This window comes from Carettochelys insculpta, chromosome 8 (genome assembly GCF_033958435.1).
Source record: "Carettochelys insculpta isolate YL-2023 chromosome 8, ASM3395843v1, whole genome shotgun sequence".
Taxonomy (NCBI): domain Eukaryota; kingdom Metazoa; phylum Chordata; order Testudines; family Carettochelyidae; genus Carettochelys; species Carettochelys insculpta.
This window is the reverse complement of record NC_134144.1, coordinates 4,134,309-4,146,520: the sequence shown is the minus strand read 5'-3', so window position 1 is coordinate 4,146,520 and position 12,212 is coordinate 4,134,309. Positions and strand designations below refer to the sequence as shown.

At 44.0% G+C, this 12,212-nt stretch overlaps 1 protein-coding gene across 2 annotated transcripts in view; it reads left to right on the top strand.

Annotated features, from left to right (window-relative positions):
- Positions 1–1,689: 1,689 nt before the first annotated feature.
- The window catches only part of DRC11 (dynein regulatory complex subunit 11), a 101,841-nt gene continuing 91,318 nt past the window's right edge, over positions 1,690–12,212 (top strand). For both annotated transcript variants that reach the window (XM_075001435.1, XM_075001438.1), the window contains exon 1: positions 1,690–2,021. In XM_075001435.1, the coding sequence (XP_074857536.1) occupies positions 2,011–2,021 (11 nt within the window). In that variant the 5' untranslated portion in view covers positions 1,690–2,010. The remainder of the gene's footprint in view (positions 2,022–12,212) is intronic.

Below are 12,212 nucleotides of genomic sequence, written 5' to 3'. Positions count from 1 at the left end.
TCCTCCTTAATTACTGATTGAGATGCTTAAAAATGTGTGAAGATCAGTATGAATGACTGATGGGTAAGTGTAGCACTGTTAGAATTAAAGGCAGGAAAATGTCTCCGAATTCTAACCAGACTTCCTGACCACTCTGAAACGAATCAATTATAAGTATACTTAAGTAGGAATGATGCTGGAAAAATATATGAAAATGCCTTTTGCTTCATGTTGAAAAAAGTTTAATTTTCTGTACAAGAATTGAACAGAAAACTGCCAAAAACATTTGTCTGGATATTTGTTCTGGCACTGATGCAGAAAAAAAATTGGACACAAATAAAATAGCTCCCTTCAAATAACCTTCCTTCCCTGTACTGCAACCGTTTAGCAATTACTCTAATTGCTCTGCCAGTATAGAGACATATGCACATACCATACACTCCTACCAGCCACATCAAACACACAGAATGCCTTCTGGGCATTCCCTCCCCGCAACACACAGCAAAACCACACACACCTTACAAAAAGTCCCTCCAACTCTTCCTCTCTCCTTACACATATCTCCTGTCTCACACACAAACTCCCCCCCCTTTCCTTTCTCACACACCCCAGCTTGCTCACAAACACACACACTTCACTGACCATGACCACACACTGTTACACACTTCCTTTCTTTGCATGCTTCGTCCGCATCTCTCTCCACACACATACCTCCCAGCTGCCTGCCTCAGGGACAAAGATCCAGGCTAGCCAGAGGACAAGGCTGTAGTGCAGAAGGGTTGCCACCAATCCTATATTACAGGAGACATCCTTTATTTAAATGGAAAATTGCCATACTAAATCAGTATGGGACGCCTTTTCTCCTGTATTTCAGCATATTGGAAAGATGATCCCTATAAAAAGCCAGTCCATTTTCCTTCCCACGATCTAAAGTCTGTAAAATTAGACAGCACAGTTATGCAGAATAGGTCCCACTGTTACTGAACTGATGTAACTACAGCTCAGAGGTTCCCCAGCTATGGGGCAAGCTCGCTAAGGTTATCAGAGGGGTAAGAAAGGCTGGAGTCAGAAGCGGGCTTCGCCCAGCTGGGAACGCAGACAGAACTTTATGCAGGTGGTCTAAGCTTCCAGGACCAGCTCCCTTTCCACCTTGCTCCCCATGGCCACAGCAGCCTCCAGCCAGCAATTATGCCCCTCCGTTGGCAGTGCAGAGTGGCTGCCCTCCCCCCCCCCACACGAGTACTCACCCCACTGCCAGACAGAGACCCTTCCTGGCCCTGACTCTTTAGCACAGCTCCAGGGCACGCAACTCAAGGGCTGGACTCAGTGGGAGGCCTCATCCAGCAGGCCACAAGTGCATCTTTCCATGCCCCCCAGCTGAGCGTGCCTGACTGCTGCAGGGAGGGAAAGCATTGTCCAGCTACGGCCTGGTTAGCACCCTTACAAGGTTGAGCAGCCCATGCCTGGCCTCCAGTGACACACGACCCCCATAGAAACCCCCCGTATTTTGGAAACGCAATGCTGGCGACTCTGATCTGCGGCACCAGGGCAACACACAGCTCAGGCAGCAGCAGCAGCAGCAGGCCCAGCGGCTTCCATAGCAACGGGGAGCGGGGGAGGAGCCGGGAGCCTTGGCGTCCAGTTGCTACGGGAGCCTGACAACCGCTGTAACTAGGTGTGCTGGGCACAACAAGCAGGCCTGGGCCGAGCCAAGCTGACCTGCAAGGAGCGAAACAAAAAGCCGCAGTTGTGGGTGCGAGGATGGGCCTCGGCCACAACCTCAGGCTGGCCCGATAGCGCAGGGTCAGTCTGCCCCACGAAGGGGCTCAACATCATGGTGGTTTGGGCCTCCCAATTGACTTCTGATCAGGGCCACTCGAGAGGGGTCGCCGCACCAGCTTTTGTATTTTTTACTAAGGGGTAGGCAGCCTCTTCAGCCCCCCCAGGTACCCGTCTCCAGCCATTAGCCCAGCAGCGGTGTTTTGGATGGGAAAGCAGTGAGGGGACAACAAAGAGGCAAAGCCAAAAAGGATGTCGCATAGGTAAGGAAACATCTCACCTGGGGATTTGGGGACCTGGCAGGGGATGGCTTGTTTGAAAGGCAGATTTGGAAAGAACCAGGCTTGGATAGTTTAGTGCTGTGGAAGAAAACTGGATGCCCTGTTTGTGTTTGTGTGAATTAACCCACTGGAAAAAACCTGGCTGTGTTGTGTGTGTGTCTAAATTAACCCATTTGCACTTCCTGTTATGCACAGATCCAGGAAGATGTTTGTGCCCTCTTTCTAGGTTTCCTTTATGTCTACCTTGCAGTATTGCCAATATGATGTGCTAGCGAGGACATTTGCTGCACTGAAGTAACGTAATGCTGCTGATTTGCAAATCAGACTCAGGTCTTGTTTAAAAAGCATATCACTGCTAAAAGTAACTCCTACAATTACCCTGAGAGGAGTTAGAAGGGAAAAAGAACTCTCTCTGAAGTTCTCTCCTCCCCATTTGTTTACTTGGTTCACTTTGTGTATGGTCAGTTTGACTGTTTGTCTTCTGTTCGTCACTTTCCCCTCCTGTTCGTGTGAGCTGTCAACCAGCAAGAGAGAAGAGAAAATCGTTTTTAAGAATATAAACCCAGAAAATGAGACTCACAAAGGACTAGCTTTCACACTGGTGCACCTCTTTAAAGGAAAATATTGTGTAGCATTTTGTAAAAGCACCACGGCTAATGTGTTACATAGTATGGGCTGAATTTCCAAGCATGGTTGGTGATTTACAACGTATGCCCAGCCTTGAAACTTGGGGTGTTGATTGCCAGCTCCAGGAGATATAGTTGCTTTAGCTCCACTGGCACTAGCATGCTAATAATAAGAGCAGCAGTTCTCAAAATGTGGACTGAGAACCCAAAGTGGACCACAACCCAGTTTTAATGGGGCCGCCAGGGCCGATGTTAGACTTGCTGGGGCCTGGAACTGAAGCTGGAGTTCCTCTGCCCATGGCTGAAGCTGAAACCCCTCCACTGTCTGTGGCAGGATTCAGGTTACCAGCCCCCTATATAGGGCTGAAGCCCTTGGGCTTCATATGTGGTCCCCCAGCTGGAGCAGTGGATCTTGGGCAGCCTCAGGCTTTGATCCCGTCTCTTGGGGTCATGAAGTAATTTTTGTGGTTGGAAGGGAGTCATGCAATGAAGTTTGAGAACTGCAGTAAGAGAGCGTAGCCGTGACAGCACAAGCTGCAGAAGGGGTAGCCCCAGAGTACTGTTTAACATCTGTGACAGACAGCTAACCCCTCCTGCCTGTGTTGCCACAGCTACCTTCTACTTTTAGCTCTGTGGGTCTCCCTAAAAGTTTCCAGGTTGTAACTTTTAAAATAATTAACAGCCATAGTAAAGAACTATATTAAAACCCTTTTAAGAAGTAATCTTAAGACTCACCTTTGCAGCAGTTAATTTGAAATTTCACACAAACATTGCATCTAACACAAATCCCTTCAACCCACAGAAACCATCAAACTTGGGGCGAGGGTGCTTTACCTGCCATTTAAAAAAAAAAGTTTCAAGTCCTGGTGGCTGCAGAGCAAATGTGATTCCTAAATCCTCCAACACTAGGAAATAAATAGAAAGAACTTTTTAAAAGTTTGTTTAAAAATAGAAAAAAGCTTTTAAAGCTTACGCTTTTAAAGCCAGTCTTATCATTTTTCATTACTCATGTTTGGCAAAACTGGTAAATTTACATAATGTACAATCCCTTTGTACACTGTCTAAGCATTTTGGTGACATCTCTATAGCGCTTTTCTGGCTGTGCATGATTGCAGAAGTCATTGGATGTGAGCATGCTTTACCTTTGCCCTAGGTTTAGAAGTTTGGCACCACATATCTGAACTGATTCTCAGTGGCTCAGTGTGGATGCTCTGATATGGTTCAGGAAATGGATGGAACTTAATGTAGTCATATAGGCCATGTCTACATTACAGGGTTTTTGTCGACAAAACTCAGGCAGCACCTACACACAAAGGCGTTTTGTCAACAGAGTCACAACAAAACAGAGCAGTTTGCCTGACAGTGTTATCCCTCTCTGCACTGAGGAAAACACTTCTGTCGAAAGAGTTCAGTCAACAAAAGAGCAGTGTAGAAGCTTCAGGACCCTTCTGTCGACTGGCAGGGCTTCTGGTTCACCTTTGTTGAGAGAAGGCCAGGCAGTCTGGCTGCTCTCTGTCACAGAGTGGACTGTTTGTTCAATCTGCTTTTGTGTGTACACGCAATTGTCGCAAGCAGTTTTGCTAGTAGATCTCATCCAAGAGCAACTTCTGTTGACAGATTGCTATAGTGTAGACGTTGCCGTAGGGTAAACCATGTTGAAGTTAAAATCATTTCAAAATGAGCTTGACCTTGGTACTTGTATTGTGAAAAGGGTCTTAAATGTTAAAGAACCAGTGTCACTATCTGAAGGCAGTTGAGGGGCCATTTAGTTAATTAAAAGGGTGCCCCTCCTGGATAGCATAGACTATCATTGAAAGAGATCAAATTTATTTGCGGGGAGCAGCACAGGGAGCATGTCAGATTATATTGGTTGTCCCTACTATAGGGGGATATTTGGCCTCTGTAGACATGTCCTAGGGATTGTGGGCCCAATCCTGAGAAGTGCTGAACCCATTCTGAGAGATTCTGACCATCCTCGGTACTGGCTGATTTCAACAGAGGCCTGATCCAAAGCCCACTACAGCTGATTATTTCACTGATTTCAGTTGGGTGCTGCAAGCTGAGGGTGCCTTCTGTAGACTTTCACTACTTTGCCAGTTCCAACCATTTTCTTCTAATGGGAAACAGAGATGGCATGTCTGGATAGTTTTGACAACTGACACACTCTATAAAGAGTGCCAGGTGTTGTTTCACACAGGTTCAAACAAGACGTCTGGAAACTGTCTGCAAATATTAGCCTGTAGAACAGTTTAGAAAATGTGATACCTTGAGTATTTCTTAAGCAGTGCTAGATGAGTACAACACCATGCACCCTTCATAGAGTATCCCAATTACGATCATCCTTGAAAACTTCAAAACTTTCCAGACATGCCATCTCTGTTTCCCATTAGAAGAAAATGGCCAGAACTGGCAAGGTAATAAATGCCTACAGAGTGCACCCTCAGCCCACAGGACCTGATTGAAATCAATGAAATAATCAACATCAGTGGTTCCCAACCTGTGCTCTGCAGACTCCTGTGGGTCTGTGAAGATATTGCAGGGGGTCCATGAAAAAAAGAGAGAAAAAATAAAAATGATCATAGAGAATACGTTTTAAATAAACTGCAAAGTTACAGTCAATAATTATTTTTAAATTAACTATCTATCACTAATGTTATTAATGGCAGTCCAAAAATCTATGCTGTGGTTTCTTTTTCATTTAATGAAGCATACAAAGCAGCTAGAATTGGCTTTGCAGCGGGTTGGTGAACAGTTTGGTGGGGTGATTGAACGTCCGCCCTATCAAAAAGGGTGGGAACCACTGGCTTAGTATAAACTGATGATAGTTGTCTTGAGTTTTCATGCTGCTTATTTCTTCATGCTTAGTCTTTGCGCTTGCCACATATAATGCACATTAAGACGAAATGAGGAACTGAATTAGTGAGGTCACATTCTAGCTGCTAAAGCTACAGCTGGCTGAGTGATTAGATTGTTTTATAACTACACATGTTCCTTGAGCACTTGTAGCAAATGACTTTTTAGTCAAGGCTATTTCTTTCAAGAAAGATCAAGTGTACCTTATCAGATAAAATACTGTCACGCTGCAGTTCATTCTGTTATCATGGAAACCATTTTATTGCCATCCTTCATGGATTCTAAGCCTATCCTGCATAACTATTAGACCTCCAGAGTTTGGTACAGTTTGTAGGTTCCATTTATGAGAGGGTGACTGGGTGGGTGAAGGGCCATGGTCTTTTGCTTTGGAAGAAAAAATACAGGGAGGAGACTGTCTGGAAAGGAGTTACTTCTGTAATAAGTCTTATCGCCGCACACAGTACAGTTGTGAGACCTCCTGGAGCTCGAGCATTTAGTGGAGAACAGCTGCTCCCTTGCTCTGGACTCTTTCAGGCTAGCCATATCCCATCCATCCCCTAACAGGTATAATGCAACACATGACTGGGAGTAGCTATGGGTAGTTATGTGCTGGGGATGCAATACCACTGTCATACTGCTGGGCTGTCTTTACACACTTCTCCAGCCAGAGCCAATATAGGAATATTCTGATTTTGCCAGGGAAAGCATGTGTTTGCTCTCCTCCTTGTCTCAAAGCAGAGGGCATCATATTGTCCTTAAGCTGGATAAGATTTAGTGGTTAGATAAAAGGCTGCTCCTTGGACCATGGTAAAATAAAAAATTCAGCATATGGTAATCTCTTCCCGCACCTAAATTACTTGAGTTTCTATTCTGTTGTATTAAAATTCACCACCATAATACCCCTCTTTGACCAAAAAAGGTATCTTTTCAATTCAGCCTTCTGAGTTTGGGCAAGAGCAGGTGCTTGAAAATTACTGAGGTGCAGAGTTACAGCTGGTGTTTACTGAAGCAGGCTTCCTTGCCTTTGCTGTGGTTTCCCATTACGTTTGTGCCACACACTCTTTTATCCTGTATTCGCTCTCTGTTACACTATTGAAGAATGACATTGCAGAAGGTAGACATGCAAGGCTGTTCATGTTAACAGTGCCACTGCCCATGTGCAGTATTTACTTGTTCCAATAACTAGAATCTGTTGAGCATTAGCCTCCTTGATTTTGTCTCTTTGCCATTGAATCTACAGAAAGTCATGGGCTGGCCTAGAAAGAGTAAAGCACATAGTACCACTGTACATGCCCTCATCCAGGAATAGTAGGGGAAGAATTTTAAAACCAACCTTAATTTTAGGGATACAGTGAGTACGTTTGACCCAAAATGTTGTCCAAAACGGGAATTGAAAGTTTTAAACAGAACAGGTTTGGATTTTTTTTTTTTGGAAGTCAGCTAACCTTTTACCTCTTGTGAGCCTCACAAATTAGTAGTTCTTTCTGGGATCAAAAGCAAAAATATCACAAGAAACAGATTAGCATCTTTAAGGTATTCCTATGAAAGGCGCAGCCATGTTAGTCGGTATCCGCAAAAACAGTAAGCCCTGTAGCTCCTTTTAGATTAACAGATATTTTAGGCCATAAGCTTTCTTGGGCAAAGACCTGCTTCATCAAAGCAGATCTTTGCCCATGAGAGCTTATGTCCCAAAATATCTGTTAATCTAAAAGGTGCCACAGGACTTCTCATTTTTAAGGTATTTCTAGGTCATTCAGTACCTGTGCATCCAGCCCTGTGCAGACATTCAAAGTGAAGTTAGCATGCTCAGGGGCGCTTTTCTCCCTTCACCCTGAGATAGAAGTCGCCACACTTTTGTCAGAATGCACCAACCAGCTGAAGGCCACTGCACAGGGTGTGAATGGCATTTGCTCCCTACAGTGGAGTAACAACCTGGCTGTTGCAGTTTGCACTCCTCTCTGCCAGCCAAAGCATCGTCTCTGACTTCCGCCAGAGCGTAGCTCCTCCGACCTCCCCATCCTCACAGAAGGGGTTGCAGCTTCCCATGAACGTCAGGAATTTTCACACTACTTTGGAAAGAGAGGCTACTGAACTCTCTTTTACATTCAAATTCGACACATTAACACATGGTTTGAACCGGGATGCGAATTTTCTGGGTCATTATAGGGGCTCTTTTGCAAACTTGACTTAATCTAATTCTTGACTCCCCCTCCGCCCACCCCTCTACTCTCTAATTTGCTCACCTTGATAATTTTTTTTCTGATTTGTCAACCTTGATTACTATTTTTGGTTCTCTGTGCCTTAAATATTGAGTCTGTTCTGGTATGGGTATGATCTGAAGAAGTGGGTCTGTCCCACGAAAGCTCATGGCCTAATAAATTATTTTGTGAGTCTTTAAAGTGCTACTTTGCTGCTTTTTTGTTCTGTGAACCACAGTGTGGCCCAAAGTATTTTGAGCTCCCTCTGCTGGTTCTGCCGCAGAAATTAAATAATTGCTGCTGCAAAACCAACCAGCAGTCCTGCGGCATCTTAGGCTCTGTCTACAGTTTGTTTCTATTTCGGGATACAAATGTGTCCCGAAACAGCAACTCTGCGGCTACTCACGGCTGCACTATTCTGAGTGCAGTATTCCATGTCTGCTATCCTTTGTCGTGAGAGAGGCAGTGGAAACCTCAAAATAGCATCTTATTTTGAACTTCGGCGCCATTTGGATGGCACCAAGTTCGAAATAAGTTAACTCGAAATAATTTACACAATGTGCACAATGCAAATTGCACAAATTATTTTGAGTTACAGCTACAGTCTAGGTGTAGCCTTAGAGACTGAAAAAAGTATTAGGTCATCAGCTTTCAGGGGTCAAACCACTTAATCATTCATTGTTGCTGGTTCACAAAAATTTGTTGACATAAGTCACTAAGACCCCAGTCCTGTAATAGAAAAACTCACATGCTTAATGTTAATTCAGTAACACTTTGGCATAAACGTGGAATTGATGCAGCAAAAATAACCAGATTAATTTCAAGTCTGTTGAATACATAAGTTATTTTTTCCAAATTGAAGAAGAAATGTCTGCCAGAAACGTTTTGTCAGGCTTCAGAGGCTATAGTAATATTAAAGATGGGTAAGTAATAAGTTGACAGTGTTTAAAACAATTCTGCTGTCAGCTTAACCATAAAAAAATGTATCTTTATGCTTCACTTTTAAATGAGTAGGTGTAATTTAATTCTGAGTAATAAAAGTGAAGCTTAATTGAGAAAAAAACTATACCATGACATAAAGACACGACAATTAGTAAAGTATTCTTGACTGACTACTAGCATCCGGACTTTGCTTACACTCTCCAGGAGCACAGAGCAGCAATGGGCAACCAAGGCTAGTGAGTGGGCCGCATGAACGGTCCTCCATCTCCATGGACCGTGAGAGCGTTGTAACCAAGATGGTCCCTCGAGATAGGGCAGTTTTGCTCACTGCACTTGCATATCTAGAAGGTGCAGGGTGTGCTGACTGAACTGTAGCAGCGTATTGAGTGGCTGCAGAGGGAGTGCACAGCTCTCACACCCAATGCTGTGTGCAGTCACACACCCCTGCTTTACCTGCATCTTACTTGAGCAATACAGTAGTAAAAAACTACATGGGTGGAATCTGGCAACCCTGCACATGGGCAACAGTAAACAAAATGTCTCATGGGCCACACGTAGCACCCCCATGAGACGCATATGACCACTGGTCACAGGTTGCCCACCACTGGCATAGAAAGTTGGAGGATTCTGAAAGGAATCAGAGAGACAGGACTGTCTTTTACCCCAAAGCTATTAGAGCTGCCAGAATGCATGTTCGGGCCTCTGGAATTAAGTGAATGTATGTCTTTCTCATCCTATTGCTCAGCATTGCTTATTTTTGCCCAAAACATTCCCTGCACTTGAAATGTTCCAGCAATGTGCAGTACTGCTTATATCCCGTGTGCATAGTGTACAGCAGCGCACAGGCAGAGGTAAAGTTTAAAAACCTGGGCTCTTGCCCTGTCCAGAACTTCATCCTCTAATGTTCAAAGTATGAAAATTACACTCAGTTGCATTAGTTCCCCCACACTTAATGTAGCACAGGTTACGCCTTGAAATACTCATCCTTCCTGCATCTCCTCATCTCTTGAATCACCCTTACAGGATTTGAATGCAGTCATTTACAGGCTTTATAGTTAACAGAAACTGCTACTGTTCCTGTTGCTGATTCCTACCACCACAGAGTACGCATGTTGGATGCTACAGGTACAATCATAGACCCTCATTCTGAGAAGACTCATGTACCTATTTAATTTTACTACCACGCATAGCCCTATTGGATTCAGTGGGACTCCCCGTGATAGTGTGAAGCATATGCATGAGTATTAGCAAGATCAGGGTCATAATTATGATCTTCAACCAAATGAGTTAAATCCACTTTGGATGCAACTTCACACACAAGCGCATATGACCCTAGTGACCACTCTCACATAACGAGGGAAAGAGAGATCATCTTCATGTCTTGATGACAGCGTCTCATGTACATCACAACAAGCAGAGATTTTCCTTTAAGATTAAAAGAGAAGTCAGGAGTCATGATTTTGTTTTACTCTTTCCTTGGTGGCTGGAAGCTGGTTTTGTTCACAGGTCTTTCTTCCTACAAAACACAGGGGTGAGGTGCCCTTTCAAGCTTGTGGAAGGAAAACTCCTTTTTCCCTTTTGCCCATTTGCCAGGTTAAGCGCCATTAGTGGCTTGGGTAGTAGGCTGGGGAGAGCGCAAGGGCCTCCCTCCTCTCCAATGGTCCCTGGGCTGTGGCCAGGTACTCTCCCCACAGAGATTGCTCCCTTTAGCACACAAGGAGCATTAGCCTCTCTGACAGAGGAACAGAGACTGCAGAAACTAAGGGGGACTGCACTGGGTGTGTTCTATTTGTGCCCCCATGAGCTCAGGAGGATACTGTGTCTCCTGATGCACAATTGCTCCCAAAGTTGCCCTTGTGGTGTAGCAGCCCACTCAGGGTTACACATTCAGGCACATCTGAGCACTTACTGTATGTATGGACCAGGCTGGCCTTAGTCACTGAATAGTTATGTGAGAATTTGCACAGCTATCACCAGGTCTGACATCATCTGGCTGCGTGTTTACTTGTTAGCTTTATCAGACTAATATGAGACACTCAATCCACACATCCTCCATCATGACGCGAACAACTAGTGCCCACCTGGTTATGGGGCAGCTGGCTCTCTATTTTAAGCACTGGGGGCTAGACCCTTAACTAGTATATGCTGTCTTACACCATTTGAACATCTGTCCCTAATGTCTCTTTTCCCCTCCTTTTTCTCTTCCTTAGCGGTTTATGTTTTCCTCCTTTTATTTAGATTTTGTGTTAATGCTACAAAAACCGACAAACGCATCATGACCGCCACAGACATGAAACTGATCCCTAACAATGTGCTTGCAGGAATTAATGAGTCTCTCACACTTATCTGATATTTAATGCTTTACAGTTTATATATTTTCCAGCATGTTTTGCCTAACATTAACACGTTTTAAAAATTATTCAAAAATATGAAAAGAAACTGTGAATATTAGCTGGAGCAGTGGGAATACACTTGGCATTCTCCCCAGACTGAAGACAGAAAAGCAAATTATTGTAAAATAGACTGGGCAGTTATAAGGGTAGCTTTGGTTGCATTAATTCCTATTGTCAGCTCTGAAACAACCTGCATTTGAAATATTGTAGTCTGAGGATACCCACTGTTCATAAATCAAGCCTGTAGTTGGGGTACAGCCTACAGGGCAGACATCCTCAAAGATTTATACCCTCCCCACTGCAGAATTGGTTCTGGATGCACACCACTAGGAAAGTACAATGGTTTATTGTGTTGGTCTGTGCTGGAGTACCCCCTGAGCCTCTTTGGTTTCCGTTCGGAGTCCCCCAGTCTAAGAAAATGCACAAACTCCCATTGATCGATTGGCTGAGCTGTCGGGGCACAGCTAATGGTGTTCTTGTTTGTGCCAGTCTTTCCCACTCCAGCGGTTTTATTTTGTTTATCTCTTGCACCTGGGTTAATTGCTCTAATCTACTGCATCAGTTAGTGCAATGGGATGTAAATGAAATAGGAAGAAAGAGGAAAGGTCTGGGTGGGCTGTAAATACATTAAGAAGAGCAGGACCAGCTGCATCCTGCTGAAAAGTATAGTATATACTTCATAAAAAACAAAGAATGTAAATTCAATAGCAGGTTCAGATTGTTAATATTTTTTCTGAGTATCGCCATCAATATCCTGAAGACATAAACAAATACAGAAAGCTCAAACCACTATGTCCAAGCTGAGAAACCTTAATGCAATATGATCCTGTCATTTCCATAGCCTCCTTACAGTACCTCATTCAATACAATAAAAAGCTTAGGCAGAAGGGAACAAGGTGATTGGCTTACAAAGGTTCCAGTCCATACGCCACTGGATGACAGTCTTGCAGCTGGAGGCTGATTTACCTTTTGCTATCACAATAGAAAATTAATGCACAACTGTATTCTCAGTCTCAGTGAGACCAGCAAGATAACTATTCAAAGATGGCTCTATAAAAGGTAACAGACATAATTCAAGGGTATCCCTGTCCTGCTTCTTTACTCTTGCATATGGTGGCGTAATCTTTCTGCCAGGTGTCAGTGACATCAACAGGGACCAGT